This window comes from Thermobia domestica, chromosome 7, assembly GCF_964235325.1.
Source record: "Thermobia domestica chromosome 7, izTheDome1.hap1.1, whole genome shotgun sequence".
NCBI classification, from domain to species: Eukaryota; Metazoa; Arthropoda; class Insecta; order Zygentoma; family Lepismatidae; genus Thermobia; species Thermobia domestica.
Window position 1 is genome coordinate 110495635 of NC_137460.1, and position 20007 is coordinate 110515641.

General features: G+C 35.0%; 1 protein-coding gene across 2 annotated transcripts in view; it reads right to left on the reverse strand.

Moving 5' to 3' along the window:
• Positions 1–3762: 3762 nt before the first annotated feature.
• Positions 3763–20007, reverse strand: part of LOC145690337 (heat shock cognate 71 kDa protein-like) — a 237180-nt gene continuing 220935 nt past the window's right edge. The window contains exon 4 of one of the 2 annotated variants that reach the window (XM_081765129.1): positions 3763–5533. In XM_081765129.1, the coding sequence (XP_081621255.1) occupies positions 4265–5533 (1269 nt within the window). In that variant the 3' untranslated portion in view covers positions 3763–4264. Of the gene's footprint in view, positions 5534–16938; positions 19430–20007 lie in introns of those variants that run through there. The other variant, XM_081765130.1, reaches the window with a different exon arrangement.

A 20007-nucleotide genomic window follows, 5' to 3' on the forward strand; every position in this document is an offset into this window, starting at 1 on the left:
ATTTCGTTACGATTCCAACACCTTTCCGTTGTTGTAAAGCAAGTGGCGTTATTTGCCGACACGTCTGGTAATAACGCCATCTCATACTCACTCCGAATCTCAGTGCATTGTGGTCGACATTGTATGTGTAGGATCTTTGTTTTCTCATTGCATTATAGCGAAGAGTTCACTCCATCTTTCATGTAATTTGCACGGTTCTAGATATAAAAACACTTGAACACCAGAACAATATGTTGAATTGGTGGCGTTATTTGCCGACGTTACCTTATCTATATTATAAAATTGAAAGTGACTATATTTATGACTCAATATCTTGAACAACCCAACCAATATCGATCAAATTTTCAACATAGATGAGGCTCGGACCTGGGATAGTTTTTATGATATCACTTTCACGGTGCAACTTAGGAGAGAGGAAGAGGGAGAGACATTTAAAAGATAATCGAAAATGACCAATATCAGTGTCAAATTCATAGTTTTCGGGGTTGTTGAGTATAAAAGTGGCACTTCCGATCCCGTTTACATCCAAATTCAGGGAAGGGGAGGGTGGAGAATCATAGAAAGGATAAAAAATGACCAATATTATTATTGAATCCACAGTGTTTGGAGTCTCTGAGATGAACAGTGACACTTCCGATCCCGTTTAAATCCAAATTCATTCCGCAACTTGGGGAAGGAGGACGCAGGAGATAAATAAAAATGATCAAAAATGACCAATATTAGTGTTGAATCCACAGTTTTCGGAATCGCTGAGATGAACAGTGACAGTTCTGATGCCTTGCTCCGCAACATGGCTATGAGTAGAAGGATATATATATATATATATATATATATATAAATCATTGAAACTGATAAATATTAGTGCCGAATCCATAGTTTTCTGGGTCGATGTGATGAACAGTGCCACTTCTGCTGCAGTTTAAATCCAAATTCACTAACGCAACATGTGGGAGGAGGAGTGAGGAAGACATATGAAAATGATCGAAATGACCGATGTCAGAGAGCGCTTTAGTAATAGTAAAAATGACTGACTAACGAAAGACCTAGCAAAGCGGATAATTGATGTTTATATATATATATATATATATATATATATATATATATATATATATATATATATATATATATATATATATATATATATATATATATTCAACATTAAGCCTCCCCAAACAAAAATCCTGGCTACGCTGCTGATTACTGCTAACGATTATGTGGATAAGAGGACTATTTTTCATACTACATCAGAATACGAAAGAAGGATAAGACACAGTTATTCACTGAACGTAACCTCTTCCCTATTGTAACTATTGGGTAGCAAACTTGAAAGAATATCGACTACAATCCAAGTACCGCCAAGCATGAACTACATTAGCATTTCCCAACCGGCGTGCCGTGGCACATTGGTGTGCCGCGAGGAAATCGAAACAAAGTTATTAATTCTATTACAATCAAATTGCAAGACATTGAGTCTCACATTATATTTGTGAGGAAAAATGTATATCTGTGTTTCACATTACTATGAACCTCTACTATGAATCTACAATTTTAAGTTTCATACTCTGTTAATATTCTGTACATTTTTAATGTTAAAAAAGTATTTGTTATCATTGTTATCACCATTATTGCTCCTTCATTGTTGCAGATTTTTTTGGTAACTTGAAATTTTAAAATATCATTCAATCCTTTCGACAAAGCAAACATGAATACAAATTACCTACATTTGTGTTTTAAAAGTACAAGAGATTTGTTTCTTTATTCTTTAATGATCTTCCTTCTTGAAAGTTTGGATACGGTTTTCGTAAAAGAAAATGTATTTTTAAAAACCTGAGTGCTATAGTTCATAGTAATTGTTTACTATTTTTAAGTTATTTTAGAATGAAAAATAAGGATAATAATTAGGATGGCGACAAACGACCTTGCTGAACGTGTGAATTACGTAGTTCGTGCAAGGCGTAATTATGGTTTCTGAACTGTCTGATGAGTTGCCTGAAATTTCGAGATTAGCATCTCGAGAAATCACATTACACTTGGCGGGAACTTCGATTGCACGCGATAAATTTTATAACACTCTATTCCACAACGATTGAACGTAAGAGTCTGTCTATCAGTGTAAGGTGGAGGGAGGGTGACATCCAATGAACAGTTTCCTCTTGTCACCAATTTCGTCATATCACGGCAATTCAACTCTACTGGCTTAAGAGAAGAGTGAGAAAATAGCCCTCGTGTTTTAGGCTATCAGATGAATCCTGTGATCCAGATTATCACTATTGTTGTGGGAAGACACACAAGCTATTTGCCTGCATTCCGCGGCGAATGCAGACTGTACTACAGGCTAAAAGGGGGGGCCATCGCCGTACCAATCAGACAAGTTGCATTTTGGTAAGGTGTTTTCCAAGGATCTTATAAAATAGAGGATCTGCCTTTATTACAACGTATGGCACAGTTCCCCCCCCCCTACTCTGCTCACTCCGCCCAATAACATCGCAATGTTTTGAGCCAACAATCATGGCGGAAACGAAAGTAGCCAATCAGACAATGCTAAAAACGAGAGTAGCCAATCAGAGTTGCCGATGCTCAGTTGTCTTTTGGCTTCATTAATTTAATAGGATGGAGATACATATAGGCAGATCCTCTATTTTGTAACATCCTTGGTGTTTTCAACCTTCCCTTTAGAAAAGAAAATAATCTTCACATATGACGCGTGCATTAGTTACATCTTCAAAATGGGTCGATCAAAAAATCCATAATCTACAAATAAAATACCCATTTTATTTTTACACAACGGTAGTATACAGATTAATAATACACCGTAATTCAACTTCTAATTTCCCATCAATAAAAGACTAAAAGTCTTTTAATGAAAATAACAAAAATATAAACGAACAAAACTAATTTTCTGTGTGTAAAATGAAAGTTTTCTATACCTAAAAGTTATAATTTTCTATACATAAAATGAAAGGTAGTTTTCTATATCTAAAAGTTATAATTTTCCATACATAAAATTAAAGCTAGTTTTCTATAGGCTACCTAAAAGTTATAATTTTTTATACATAAAATGAAAGTTAGTTTTCTATAGGCTATCTAAAAGTTATAATTTTCTATAAATAAAATGAAAGGTAGTTTTCTATAGGCAACCTAAAAGTTATAATTTTGTATACATAAAATGAAAGGTAGTTTTCTATACCTAAAAATTATAATTTGCTATACATAAAATGAAAGGTAGTTTTCTATACCTAAAAGTTATAATTGTCTATACATAAAATGAAAGGTAGTTTTCTATACCTAAAAGTTAGAATTTTCCATACATAAAATAAAAAGTTTTATACACCTAAAAGTAATAATTTTCCATACATAAAATGGAAGTTAGTTTTCTATTGGCTATCTAAAAGTTATAATTTTTTATACATAAAATGAAAGTTAGTTTTCTATAGGCTACCTAAAAGTTATAATTTTCCATACATAAAATAAAAGTTGGTTTTCTATACCTAAAAGTTATAATTTTCTATATATAAAATGAAAGGTACTTTTCTATACCTAAAAGTTATAATTTTCTATATATAAAATGAAAGGTAGCTTTATATACCTAAAAGTTATAATTTTCTATACATAAAATGAAAGGTAGCTTTATATACCTAAAAGTTATAATTTTCTATACATAAAATGAAATGTAGTTTCCTATACTTAAAAGTTATAATTTTCTATACATACAATGAAAGTTAGTTTTCTATACCTAAAAGTTAGAAGAAAGAATTATGATATACTGTACTTTTTTCTAGGAACATGAACATTCTTCGAAATTAGAGAAAATTTAAGTTTTTATTGGAATAAGATATTAAGAAGTTCAATTACAAAATATCTCCAAACACAAATAATTACTCAAAACAATCAAAACCGGAATTAATTAAGTGTATATATAAAGCCTTACAATTAAAGTAATGAATCTAATTTACTTGAGCTAATAAACGAATTCCAATATAGTGTCTTTGTTTTTGCTAACCGTGCATTGGTATCTAATTCTGAACAAAGGAATTGTCATACAGATATTACAACTAAGTTGATGGTATCGTAAACTTCATTAAATTGTTTAAAACACACACTTTGTCAATAAGAGACACACTTGACACCATATTTATATTACTTATTTGATTCTTAAATAAAATCTCGTTATATGTAGGTGCTCCGATAAAAAGAAATTGGATTAGTAGACTCACACTTTAGAATAAAATAAAAACCTTTATTACAAAACTTGTCGCAATTATCTTCAAAAATGTAGGTTGATTATATTGCAGAAACATTCAAGTTCTTTTCGTTTCTTCTCCATGGCTTCTTTAGTAGCAGATGGGTTGTGCTCAAGCCAACGAAGAACTGCATTGCATTCTTCAATCACCAGTTTCTTGTTTGTATCAGAAATTATATGCTTTAATTTACCATTAACACCCTTCTTTATATTAAAACAATACGACTCTAAATCATGTTTAGCCATAATTGTTTCTTTTCTTCTTACGTCATCTGCTCTGTATTTCTCTGCTTCAGCGACTAACTGCTCGACTTCTTCTTGGGAGAGACGGTCTTTGTCATATCTGATTGTAATACGTTTGTTGTTTCCTGTTGATCTCTCAACAGCAGTTACCGTTAGAATTCCGTTTTCGTCAATTTCAAGCGTCTGATCAATTTCAGGCACACCTTTTGGAGCTGGCGGAATGCCACACAGCTTAAACGTGCCCAGCAAATAATTATCCTTTGTGAATTTTCTTTCTCCTTCATATACTTGAATACGTACGTTAGTTTGATTATCGTGCAGTGTAGTATATGATTGGGTTTTCTTTGTAGGTATTGGTGTGTTACGTTTAATTACAACACTCATGCGGTTATCCTCCCCAACACAAAATCCTAATGAAAGAGGTGTTACATCAAGCAGTACCAGGTCTTTAATCTCATCTGATTTGACTCCTGCTAGAACTGCCGCTTGAACCGATGCTCCATAAGCTACTGCTTCATCGGGATTGATGGATCTATTTAGATCCTTCCCTTCGAAGAAAGTTTGAACCAATTCCTGAACCTTTGGAATACGAGTAGAGCCACCAACCAAAACAACATCATCAACTTGTGACTTTGTCAGTCCAGAGTCAGTCAAAGCCTGTTTAAGGGGTACCAAGGTTCTCGTAAAGAGATCGATAGTAATATCTTCAAAACGAGCGCGAGTGATAGAACTATGGAAGTCAACTCCGTCAAACAAACAATCTATTTCAATGTTTGCTTGTTTGAAAGAAGAGAGGTGTCTCTTAGCTCGTTCACAGGCTGAACGAAGTCGACGCAGTGCACGGTTATTTCCAGTTAAGTCTCTTTGATATTTTCTTTTGACTTCTTCAACAAAATGATTAACCAATTCATTGTCTAAATCTTCACCGCCCAAGTGAGTATTTCCTGCTGTAGCTTTTACTTCAAAACTACCATTTCTAATCGATAAGATTGACACATCTAAAGTTCCACCTCCAAAATCAAAAACCAATACGACTTTCTCTTCGGTTAACTGAAATGAAAAAAAAAAAAATATTATTTTCAGCGAGAATGACGAAATTCATATTACTTCTTCATCTTCTTAATATAATTATGATCCGCTCGAGCCTTCGGCCCGCTGCATCATCAAAAAGCGGCACATGAAAATAGGTGCAAACCCAAAGAATACATTAAATATTACTTTTGTCCTGCATCCGTGAATAAAATGAGTGGTTAGTACTGAGTAAACCATATATGTACCACATACCAGCAATAATGTTTTTAGGTGGCTAAACACATGATAACTCAAATATTAATATTAAAAATCTAAATATGGTTGAGTCCTTATCCTATTTTGAAATAATTAAATTGAAATTCTTTTCAACGTTTAAATCGTTACAATAAATTTAAATCATGTAGCGTGAACTATTGTGATTGTTTATTATTAGGATTAGCGTGACGCAAGACTGGGATGTTTACCATTTGCCATTAGGATTATATGTCGAACAAACTCTCTGATTCTGAATTAAGAACTGTTTCTAGCATTTACCAAATAAGAAATTTGTCTAAGCATGTTTTGTTATTTTCCTACCCTATAAGCATTATATTCAATGAAATCTTAAGAACAATTTATCGACATTAACTCTGCGCTTAAAATTGAACGATTTCGTGCCTAAGATTTGTTTTGGATACTAAAGCTAGGTTGCCATGCTGCAAGAATCTTGCACCTGTCATTAAAAAATCTTGCAACCCCATCTTTCTATTTACTGTTTACACATTAGAACTTTCTGAAAGCAAGAAAGAAATCTCCACTGAGTGCAGCACTGCACTTTAGTGAACAAATAATGAACCTCCTCATTAAAAACGTGTATTTTGGCGCGCTTCCCCTCACCGTCCAAAAGAATCCGTCGTTTCGGAAGCGACGATACTTGTTTTTCTTTATGTCAGTGGGACGGCGATAGCAGCTAGCAAGCAAGCCGACCCAGGAAGTTGCACATGGTTTGACTCCTTGCAAGACGAAAAATTGTTGTATGTCCCTTTCAAGACTGTTTACATGGAGAAATATTCTAGGGTTGCAAGATTTTTTTATGACAGTTACAAGATTCTTGTAGCATGACAGCCTAGCTTTTGAGATATTTATGTCAGTTCAGTCGTGTACAGAATGACTACTTTGTTTATTATTGAACATATTTTGTATACCAAAATAGTTCTGGGTCTTCTGACCATTTATATAGAGAAAGATAAGAACAAGAGGACGTGGTTCAAACTCAGAAATAGACTATATCAACAGCAATAACCTGTTTCCAACGCTTCGAGATATTATGCGACATACAGTGTTGTGACGTGACTCCACCAAACACAGGACAATAACCTCCAGTTAATGGTGTGCTACTTTTTGTATGTTCGAGTGTGAGTTCATGTGGTGCCAATTAACGATGACGCGCCTGGGAGTATCATAAAGAACCAACATGTCTTTGCACGTCAGTACTTCGTCCAAAAATGGGTTCTTCCGTGACAGCAAGCAAATAGGTTGTCTCGCTCACTAGGCCGCGGTCAACTTATATCAGATACATCATCACCCTTAATACTGTTTCCCAAGCTAGTGCAGGTGTTGGTTTCTGCACTGCAATTGAATGTTTCTCCCAATGCTTCACATGCCTGGCCACTATCGGCCTCAAGAACCACCTGAAGTGTCTTGTCACCTATGACTTCCGGACGTCTCGAACGCGGTGTATCCTGAACGAGTTGATCGTCATTCTTAAATTTCTAAAAACGACCACTGTACTGTCCATTCATTTACAACATTCCTACTTGATATCTGGTATATTTTTCTTCCTCTGTTTAAATTTCCGAAATATACAGGTGTCTATAAAGCTATTTGGGGTCTCCACGTTTGACCTGTTCTCACAGACATTCCAGTTTAACTGTAGCGACCACAACCAGGCAGGTAAGACAAAACACTAGTTAACATAGCAATTACCAGTACTTGTATTTTTTGCCTCAAAATGAAAAGTATAGCGGGCATGTGCAGTCCCATTACATGGAGTTCGGACAGGTTTAAGTTAAGTGATTGGTGAGTACTTCTTTTGTTATTGTTCAGGGCATCAGAAACGTTTATGTTATTTTTGAAATTCTCAGAAAAATCTGATTTTTTAATATGGAAATATTCTCCTCTATACGTATTTACCAGACATTAAGTTATTTGGCTCTGAACTGAAACGGCAGTTTGAACAGCGTTAACAAGTCATAAAAATGAGATGGCCAAAATAAAATATATGTTACAGATAAATGCTGCTGAATATTCGTGACCATTCCCAAATTAAGCTTGGCTTAAGTGATTAATCAAGTGGATTCGCATTCTTTATGATACATTTATTGAACATTAACGATTCACTCATAGTATTGCATCGACAATACCCATGACCTTGTTCAGCGATATTATGACTTACATCAGATAATCCTGCACAGCGCTATGCAGTTCCACGTGTAATGGCCACAATGGAATCAACACAATTTCAGTCCTCCATTCATGTTGAGCTTCCTCGTGGCTATATGGTTAGCAGACGCGCCTTGGAAACAGGGGACTAGGGTTTGATTCCCGATGAAGGCTTATGTGGTTTGGATCCTACGTTAAGGTATAGATCCGCATGTTACACAGGCTTGCTGCTGAAAGAACCATTAAACTAATCTAACTTAATTCATATTGCATATTGACGGCTGACATTACTATTCCGAAAAAAGACTTAATAAGTAGAATAATAGACAGCTCTACAGATCTTCCGGTGATAAAATATTTCGGAGCTAAATAACCCCTATTTGAACTTCCTATGGAAAAACTACTAGAGGAGTTCTACAGAGCAAAATCAGAAAAGTAATCAGGTTGTGACCCTGGGTTTATAGAGTAGGGTGGGCCAAAAAAATTGCAAAATGTTTTCTCAAATCGTAATACCACGGAAAATTATGAATTGAGGAGAGTAAAAAGGAGTGCAAAAAGAAATAAAATCAGTTTACATCTTACGGGCGCATATATACTCTAAAGTTTGCCGAAATATGGAAAAATGCACATTTTTACGATAAGTTTTAACATTTTTAAATTAGTGTCTTCTCGAATGTAATAGCTCAAATCCTTGTGTAATAGAACCACATAAAATAATGCTTAAATATTATTTAAATGCATCAACATTTTCTGGTCGCGCATTCTCCTCAAAGTTAACGAAATTTTGAAACAAAATTCACAAATAAAAGTAGATCATATTCTCACTTGTGTTTGAAGTATTGCGGTGTATTTACAATTCTCGAGAACATCAGTCTTCTATCACAACCCAGACATGGAATTCCACTATGGGTGAAAATTTGAGTTGTAGTTGGTAGTACAGTGTTTCGATCCGCGAGGGGAAACCTTTTGTATGACATGACGACTCACTTAGAAAGATCTTCGGTGTAATCGAAGCGGATAGTAGTTGCTGTTTTAAAAAGCCAAAAATTCCAGTTAATATGTATGCAATTACTGCAGATTCATGCAGCCTTCGACAGTATTACTGGAGTGATACAAGTAGGAATTGTGCCGGCCAAGTTTAAACACACCTCTCGAAATGATTGCCGAAAAACAATATTTTTTCACTAATTTCCTTCTTATTGTTCTCCAAAACATTTGTGCTTGGGCGGCATAAACATGTCATTTGTAATAGATATAGGGCATATGGGAAAACAATTATTATTTACGCGACTTTTCCTAAGTGAACGCTACAACAGTTATACTTACCTTATACTTCCTAATTCTCTCTCTTGGCGAAAGTCCGTTTCTTTTACCAGTTCTTGGGATCGTTTATAGATCCATTTCCTGTTTCGTACTTCCTTTCGTGTTTTGAAACAGAACAATTTCATTCTACCATTCATAGCTGTAGAAGAAGGTCTTCATTTCATAATCACATTTATCACACGTTTTCCATTCTAGAATCCCAACCTCCGTACAAAAGTTTATAAATGTGTCATTATTCTTTCCCAATTCCATAAAAAGCATTGGGTCTGGCATCCCTTCATTCCAATGAACTTTTCTTTCCCAACGATTGTAAAAACAGCGTTCTCTTTTAATGTGACTTGGTACCGAAAAATATCGTTCATTTTGTAAAAATTCTTTGATACTCAATTTCACGAGAAAATGCACTCTTAGGGTGCAGGCCCGTATCCAGGGGGGTCTAGGGGGCCGGGCCCCCCTAAATTTTTCCTGGCCCCCTCTAAAATTTTCACGGTAGGCTTGCAAATGAAATATAATATGGTGATGAACTATAATATTGTTGGATCGGGCCCCCCTGTAACTTCAGCCCCCCCCCCCAAATTTTGGGCTGGCTACCGGCCTGTTAGGGTGGCGAGCACCAAACTAGTATAAATTATATACTCTTGTAGTAACTCTTACTTCTTTAGTCTGGACTACTTTAGTAAATTACTTCCGTAGTAATATACTCTTTTAGTAACTGTTGGAAATCTCAATTTATATATACTTCTTTAGTTATAACTAAAGTAGTAACGCCTTTTTACTAAGGAAGTAAGCCATTTCTGCACACTGCAGGTACATGCATTTCGTTTCCTGTCGAAAAATATTGATTGTCGGCAGACTTTATTGCATCACCTTTTGACAATAATATCGTGTTACCGTAATTTATGCTAGAAAGGATTAATATTTAAAGAAATTAAATGCTGTTGTATAAGATCGGTGTATTATGCAAAAGAAAATAGGTATGAATCTATTTTTCAATGCTTAACCCCACCCTCTACAACTACCACTGTTCATTATTGGTGGGTGACACGTGTTAATTTAAGCGGCATCATTTGCAAAGTGAGATGCAAGTAATAGATGGAAAGAATATATTGAAGACCTATACAATGGTGATGAAATTAAAAGTTTAGATGAGTATATTGAAGATGAGAAATTAACTGATGAAAACAACAGAGGACCACCATTAACCAAAAAATTCTCCCATGCACTAAATAGATTAAAACTAAGTAAAGCAACGGGAATAGATGACAACCCTGCGGAGCTGCTTCAAAACAGCGGTAACTACATTAAAAATTCTTTGAGATGATATCGAAATGTTATGAAGACAGCATTATTCCACTGGACTTCAAAAGAAGTAGAACGGTCACATTATCCAAGAAAGGTAATGAAGATGTTGTACAAATTATAGAACGCTGGCCCTTCAATCATATGCGTCAAAAATACTACTAGCGATAGTCAAAGAGAGAATTAAAAACAAAATAGATCGTAATGTAGACAATGACCAACTTGACTTCAGATCAGGAAAAGGAACGAGGGATGCAATACTGGCACTCACTGAGTCAAATTTTGGAAAGAAAACTGGAAATAGGAAAACGTATATAGCATTCATTGATTTAGGAAAAGCATTTGATATGGTAGATTGGAAGTTAACAACAATCAATGATTGTATATAAGAGAGGTGAAGGAAAAGCCGACATAAACATAGAAGACAGAAACGAGAAAGTGGCCAAATTTTACTATATCGATAGCAATATAGAAGAAAACAAGAGATGTCTTAGTGAAATAAAGAGAAGAATAGCACTGGCCAAGAATGCCTTTCAGAACAAGAACCTTCTTCTATCTCGAGACATTAACATCCACGCTAAGAAATATATAAAAACATTTGTGTGGAGTGTTTTCACATTTGGATGCCGAACCTGGACGTTAGCAGAACAGGAGAAACCCCGTCTTGAAGCAGCGGAAATATGGTTTTAGAGAAGAATCCACAAGAACTAGTTGTACTAAAAAGAAGAGCAATAAGATGGCACTGCAAAAATGAATGAGAAAAGACAACTAATCAAATAGAAATACGAAAAGCAAAACTCATTAGTCATTTACTTAGACATGCTGCTTTCTTCCAAAACATTTTCGAAGGCAAGATATTAGGGAAGATGACGAGAGGACGACCGAGAACATCGTACCTTAAAAATATGACCAATGAGATGGGATTACTTCCTACAAGGAGATGAAAGGACTGCTCAAAATAGGAAGCTGTGGCTGAAAAGACAAGGCTTAACCTTTTGAAAGAAGAGTGAAAGAGAAGAAATTGTTTCATTAACTCTTAAGTTACGTGTGTAACTGCATAATTATGGAATAATTTATGGGATGGAAAATTAATAGAAAATGCAAAGATACTCTAGAGAATTATGATTCGGACGATTATCAAGTTTGCATCAAGTTTGGTGACGTAGTCCTGTGATAGAACTCTGTTAGAGGTCAAGATACTACCTAGGAATTATGGGAATGGGCCTTTTCTGTACGAGGTGATTTTCGTGTTCATTGTGCATCTTCCCAGACTCGGTCAGAAGAGTACACAGAAAAGTAGATTCCGTTTTTACCCCTAATGTTGCATAAGGACAAAATTAAAAAACACTGTAAACCAATGATTACATCAGAAAGCAAAGTGGTGAGGGTTGTACTCCCGGTGGGTATCCCAAATTATAGGATGAAAATCTGTGTGTGTTGTATATAATTTTAATCAATAAGTTCCGCTCATATAGGATTACACTGTAATTAATTACTTAATCAGCGAAACAATCTCGAGTCGAACTCAAGGGTGCTCACAAAGGAGGTATTGACCCGAAATATATCATTGAAATTTTACGAGTTAAGAAAATTAGTCGAAATTAGTAAGAAAGCAAGAGGAGTTTATACAACGTGTGTAATATACACAAAAACATTTTAATTAAGACTGTACCCAGAGTTGAAGGGCTGCAATGGAAGTCAAAATCATTGAGTAATATTAGAAGCAGATCTCGTCGCTGTGCCTCGATAAATCGCCTCACATTACATACATTTTCGTTGAAGATGAATTACATATACAATATGAGCAGAAAATCGTGTTGTGTTTTCTCTTACCTCCCTACATGTGAATTCTTCACGCTGTTTCGTAACACATCTTGAAAAAAGAACACTTCTTGATAATGTAAATGAAGAAAAGGCACGTCTTTTGTTTCTCCAGGGAAGTCGCCAGTTCCTGCTCATGGCACTTTTTTCAAATGCAGCAACGCAGTTTTTTTTTTTTCGACGGAAAATATCACAGGAATTTACGATGGTTCATCATAGATTAACAGAGATAGACACTGCTCTCTTTTCGCTGCCAACTAAATATTTAATATTTTCCAATTCATCGAACGAATTTCCCTACATAAACTTTTAAAATTTATTAATCCTGAATGCGATTTTAAGTAGGTCCCTTCCTTATCCCATTAGAAGATTCTCCGTTCCGAAAGAGTACATCATTCAATGAATATGATTAATAACATATCTTCGATATCTTCTAATGTATTTCTCAATTTACTGGTTGATCCTTTAAGTTTGGTTTGTTTAAGGATTCGTTTTAGCAACGATATTATATTAAGCGTAGACCTATACTTTTACCAGGATGAAAATATATTAGTTCTAACTTGGAATCGGACCGGGACTATACGCACAGAAAGAACGCTTTAACCAGTTGATCAAAAGAGGCACATTCGGCTTTTAGTGTTACTTTTGTTATAAATAGTTATCGCTTATCTTGCAAATAGAGGTAACTTTTGATAACATATTTTCTTTTAAATACTCATCGACACACATTGTATTAATTCGTTTCCCAAGAAAAGTAATAAAATAGTTTTAATCCTTTTTCACACCATAGATTATGCTTATGCCTTTTAAAGTCTTTAACATCAGCTTGTATTACATTGCATATTTTAGAATATGTTGTGCTACTTAATGTTACTCCTTGGACGTACTCAAGTTTCACATACTACTTTAAACTCTCACTTATAAAATATATTTTTAAGCATACTATAGACCTTTGAGAGTCTGACTAGAATAATTTACCATTTACTCATTTTATAACGACCCAAGTGTTCATCACGTTTGGTTTATCTGTTTATATACCGTTTGCACATTCGTGTATGGTGTTCACCTTATTCTTTTTCTCTCTGATTATTCGGAGCTCTAAACTAGTCTGCTGTATAATAAAGGAAAAGAGAAAACAAGAACAAACAAACTGAAAAGAAATCGTGCTATTGCTAATCGTAGATTTTCTGATTCTGATATGGAGAAAGCTATAATTTCCTTCACTATAAAGGTGCTCTTGTGAGATGCCATCGGCTACAACACATCTGGGATGCTGAGACGCGTCGGCATTCGGAGAACCTCTCTTTATGCAGCAGTCGATATTACTACGTTTGCAGAAGTTGCACTGGAGTACACCCTTACTAGGAAACGAATTGGAAACAGGACAACAAAAGTAAGTCTATCCCATAAAACGTATTTTGGACAATTGCCGGAAGTCGTCCCGTAATATTCAAGGATATGTGATTCTGATACGTTTGCATATCGAAAACACTTATCTCACACATTCCGCTCTACCTCGTGACGTTAATAACAAGATCGGATGATTATTCTGAAGACTGCATCTTCCCGCTGATGCACATTCTTATATAAGAAAATTCACACTTCAAAGGACGTTCAGTATTGGCTAAAAACGTTAGTTCTTAGGACATAGCCCAGTCTTTAATGGTCGTGCTCTTGCATTTATTTGCACTGTTAAAATAGATAAATTCCTAAGAATGTTCTGCTCCCTTATTACTGTTTTCAGGTAGCAAAGATCCCTGTAGGCTCTCTGAGTGTATGGAGTAATGGGGAAGGCTTCCCATCCAATTATCACTTCTGATGAAAAAGATCTGGTATCAGAGTCTTAAATGGCCAGGACAGTGGTTGAATCGTGATCAATGCCCATGACGATGACGGTTTCCGAAGCCCTCAAAATGTGTGAAAACTGTGGTCTATGGTAGGAATAGTCCATTACGTCTTTTTTTTTAAGGCGAGACCATCAATATGCATCGTTACTGTGTTGAACTCTACGAAATGTACAGCAAACGTGTCTGCATTCACTCAGCAATAGTCAACAAACATAATATCTTCATATTGCATGACAATGAAGGCTTATGTGTGACTCAAAGGACCAGTATTTATAAAACTAGCTCCTTCGTGGCTAAGCGGTTAGCGTATGCGCTTTTGGTGTGGGAGACCTGGTTTCGATTCACGGCGGTAGATCATATGGTTCGGATTTCACATTAATCAGTAGGTTCCATCTCATACAGCCTCACTGCTGAAAGATACGTTAAACTCAAACTCAAATCAAATCAAGTATTTTTAAAACGTACATACTGTAGGTATTCTAGGCTGGTCGGTTTATTTGACATATTTTAAACTTAATAATGCGTATGCTCCTTCACGGTAAAGTGGCGATCCTTTCTGTGCGCATTGTCTTGAATTGAATTCTCGATATGGTACTTACTTAGTCTCCAATAAAACCCTAAGTGGTGATTTTCATCATACCTAACCCTTTAACATTTTGTGGTGGATTAAGAAACCACTCATGGTGGTTGATTAAGAAGCTGTTAATCTTTACATCCTCATACCCTCAAACGCATTCTGGTTACATTTGTAACCACCAGAACAGTTACTTTGAAAGCAGGCATTACCATCTGTTAACAAAACAGTGTAGACGTGTAGTGGCTATTTTCTGAACCACAGGACATATCGAAAAACATCTCTATGCAGTATGGTTGAATTATTAATGTAAATAGATTTATAATGAGATTTAAAGGCAGTTATTATTCAATCGACCACAAAACGTTAAAGGGTAATGTGGAAACGAAGTACCTTATGCAATCCATACCTTTCGGCGCACTAGAGCCAAAAATTTTGAATAAAAAGTTTTGCGCGTTAGCATTAAATCCCGCTCCATTTGCCTTTGAGCCTAAAAGGAGACTTAAACTCTAGTAAAAGTTAAAGTTAGGGGCTGTGAACCGAAAACAAATTTTATACTTACAGCCGTCCGCAAGTTCTTGATCCACTTCACACATTATCATGTCTTACGAAATATCTTTAATTAAAAGTGGAACAAAATTGCAGAATGTTAATGTAATTATAGTTTAATTTTGCTCAAGCGTCACTACAATCATGTGACACAAAAACGTGTCACTCTCAATCAGAAAGAACTCACAAGGTCGCTTCGAAGAAATTTTGAGTTGGTCACGCATGAATTTGTGTATTACACTTAACACATACCCATGTAATCTGCTTTCGATTGAATATCGAAGCAAATAAAAAATAGTTGGTTGATTTGGAGTTCAACGTTCCTTCATCACTGAGGCTATATGAGACGTGGATCTGTAGCTTATGCTTAAAATAGAATATCAACCACATGAGCTCCCAGCAGAAACCGCCGGTATGGTAGACACTTATGTTAATCACTAGTCAAGAGCGAACTCAAGCACGAGTAATAACATCAACAAGCAGAAATTACTTCATTTAACCTCACTCATCGTTGAACGGCTTATTTATAAGGTACTGCTTTATCAGGATTGTAGCTCAAAATACAAAAACCTTCCGCCTCATATTAAACTTCTAGAATTCGACTGGAACAAACAATAAGCACAATGTCATCCCATTATCATTAGAGTTCTGAATAAGTTATTTTTCGACCATTACGATAAATTCACAACTGTCATTTTTATCGAGAGAAATGATAATACAACTTCAACTTTCAAAATTATAATAATAGTAAACCCTTCTTGTAAATGAAATGAGAGAAAACTTCGGAATAGCTAAGCCAATAAATTGAGGAATGTGTTTCGAGTATTATGTAAACAAGGAACATAATTACCGGGTATTTTATCTTATGTAACTTGTCTTCTTGTAAAAGTTTATCGGTGCATATACTAGGTTTTAACAGGAAATAAATTATATATGTCTTAAGCCCAGTTATTTATTTAATCACAAAACATTTCAAAATGACACCTTAAGAATCCATTTAAACACGAAAAAATGTTACAGCGTGAACACTAATAATTAACTTGAAAGGTACATTTTATACACATATGACTTGAAAGGTACATATTCAATAACATTTCCAAAATGTTATCGTGCTTGTACTATGAAATTGTGCTACTTAATTTCGAACAAAACAATAAATGTAAAAGATTTATCACTTACGGAGGCCAACAGTTGAAAACAAACAAAAAAATTATAAAACAAAGAAAACAAAGCTATCATTACAAAGCAAAATTATATTTAATAAATTTTGCTATTAACGTCAATTAACATGATCAGTAATGGTGTTGACTCCATGCACCATTCAAATGTATTTAAATGTCCCTTGCTTTTTCAAAAGGGATTTGCATTATGTATAATTCTAATATTACTTGAATTTGATTTATGAATATCAAGAATTACACAAACAAAATTTAATTTTCGGGCAGTAAGGGATACATCTAAATAGATTTGATGAGATCAGTAAAATTAAAACATTAAAATTCCAGTTTACTTTAAAGAAAAAAGAATAATTCAAAAATACGCTAAAGAACAAAGACAATTACAAAAATAATGGTGAGTAATAGACCAAATAAATTGGATCCATATCACGATTATTCTATTATTTACCTTCAACTAACATTTTCCATAGTATCTCAGTAAGCGCAATCATAGTTTAACACTACTGAAGTTGAAGAAGGTTGCATTAAAACTGAAAGGTGTCTACAGAGCTACACATTTTTTTTTTCACACGTAATAAAATAGTCAAGTGAAACATAAATATGGAAATTTTCTGTTTACAAATTCACAATTCTACGTAACGTTTCATTTATTACAACAAACCAATCTTTGGAAAGACATTTTGACCTATTGTACTATCATTTACAAACATTTTCAATATATAGAGGATGTCTGAAAACAACACCGACAACGTTTGGGAGCAAGAGGGAATACCTGAAACCAAATATAGACCAATCTGGGTACACAAATGCTTCCTTTCGGAGTTATAGTTCGCAGAAAACATGAAAAAAGAATTTTAAAAGTTTATAGCTCCAACTATGGGATCTACCGTAATCGGGTCAAGACTTCACTTAGGAACTAATATGTGCACTATTGATATATTTTATGACAGCGACTCTCACAACTACACCAATGGGACTAGTTTTCCCCTTTTTTAAACATAATGAAATTAGGAAAATATACTTCAACTTGATATTTTTGGTTTTTAGCTATTTATTTATTAATACAGCAAATACACTGATGTATTTTGAGAGCACGTGTTATCAGAAAATTGTATTACGTTTTATAGTTCCCTTTTGGGCACTTGGATCCGAACCATATTTATGTTAATATTCAAGATGGCCGAGCTCCTCATATGTCCTCCCATGTTTTTCTTTTCCTCTTCCAATACCATATCCACTGAGGAGGCGGCTCTTGAGAGAAGTCACATTGGTGAAAACTGTAATTCTATCGCTGCGAGCTGGGAAGAAGGATTCGCATAGTATACACAAGAATTGGAAAGTTGGGTGTGTTTCTTCCCTTAACTTCTAGCAGAAGGATCTTGATTTTTAACGAAGTGACTTCCCTTCAGAGTTTCCACTGCTAGCTTTGGGTTCATATTTTAACAGCTTCAATTTTAGTTATTTTCACACTTTTCGGCCACCTTGTATACTGAAAATTCTATTAGTACTCGTGATCTCAACGAGTCACATCCTGTAAGTATTCCTTGCATTCCCAGCAGTATGTTCGCGTGCTTGTTACGTATTACAGTACATTCAAATATGGAATTTCGAGAATGCGTTGTTCTAATGTGGTTGATCTATGACTGCAAATATGGAGCGGATCATGAGGCTGCGATCACCGTAAAATCATTGGAGAAAATGCATTTTGACTCCTCCTCCTTCCTTTTTTAAGTTTAACAAACTCAAGTTTCGTAACAACGACTCTTGGCACCTGCACTTTGAAGCCTACCTCGTATTTCCAAGATAGCACGCTAATTTCCTCAATAACATGAAATTGATTCACAATAACATGACATGTAACTAATCTAATGTATTCTTTTACTAATGCAATCAATAGATACTACATTTTGTCTGTTAATGCAACTTTTGAGGTAATCATACTTTTCTTACCTGATGATTTATCAATAACTGTCACATTTAATACACCATCGATGTCAATTTCAAAGACAACGTCAATATCGGGAATCCCTCTGGGTGCAGGAGGAATGCCCTTTAATTCTAAAGTACCAAGTAATTTATTATATCGCGTTAACTCATTATTGCCCTCGTAGATTTTAACTGCTACACAATGCTGATTATCGGTACATGTGCTAAGAAATCTGTGAGCTTTTACTGGAATTCTTGTACTTCTCTTTATGACTTCTTTCATTACTCCACCTCTTGTTTGAATCCCTAATGGGAACACAGTTTCTTGAACGACTATTACATCCTTAAGACCCTTTGGTCCATATCCGCTAGTATTATCAATGTATTTTACAGTGACAGGTTTACTAGCTGCTACTAAAGCAGCACCGTAAGTTACTACTTCGTCAGGGTTGATAGATTTAGTCAACTCTTTACCACCGAAGAATTCCATCAGTAACTGCTGAATCTTCGGAATACGAGTTGATTCACCAAAAAGAACAATGCCATTAATATCGCCTGGTTTCATATTTGCTCGAGTAAGTGCTTCCTCCACAGTCTCAAGAATACGATTAAATATATCTTCATTTAGATGTTCGAAGTGTGAACGAGTAATAGCAGTATGGAAATCAATGGCTTCAATCAAAGAATCAATTCTAATTCTCACTATTCCTTCAACAGAAAGGGTTCGTTTCGCATGTTGCCAGGCAGAATGTAGGCGCTGTACTGCACGACTGTTTCCATTTAAGTGTTTCTTGAACTTTGTCTTGAATTCTTCAACAAAATATCCCACCACTGTGCAGTCTATATCTTCCTCTCCAAGGTGAGGATCACCTGCAGTTGACTTTACAACGAACACATCACCCTCAGTACTAAGAACTGTCACGTCCAAACTTCGCCTTTCAAAATTAAATACTAGTAAATCAGTTTTGCCGACTCGCTGAAAGAAGTGAAAAACATATTTTATGAGATATTCAGTATAAAATTCGTGAGGGTTGCTCACGAGACGAAACATGTTTGTGCAATCATTTAAGCAATCGATCTAAAAACGAAGCAGACTGAACCAACATTGAACTGGTAATGTGAGTTCCTTTCAGATAAGATTTTATGAAAGCATATACACTGATTTCTTTTTTCATATTTCATACATAATAAAATTTCCATCACTAATTCTACAATACTAAGAAAACAACCTATCAATATACCGAAAGAGTACTTTACTGATACTGCTACTGTTCTTCAGATGGTTTTGGAAACACTGAATATCTTTATTTTATTCTTTTTGTTACCTCGTATTGTTTTTACGAGACCTAGGCAGAATTTCCACGAAAAGAAACGAAACAACTTGAAATCTCGTCTTGTGGGAAACTCTAATCTGTACCTTTTTCACGTGTCTTGAATAATTAAGATAGAAATAGAAATCGCTAGTAATTAATAAATAATTTATAAGAAAAAGTAATACTAAAATTATTACAAACTTGAAATATAAATTATTGTGAAAGAGGATTGTAAGAGTTT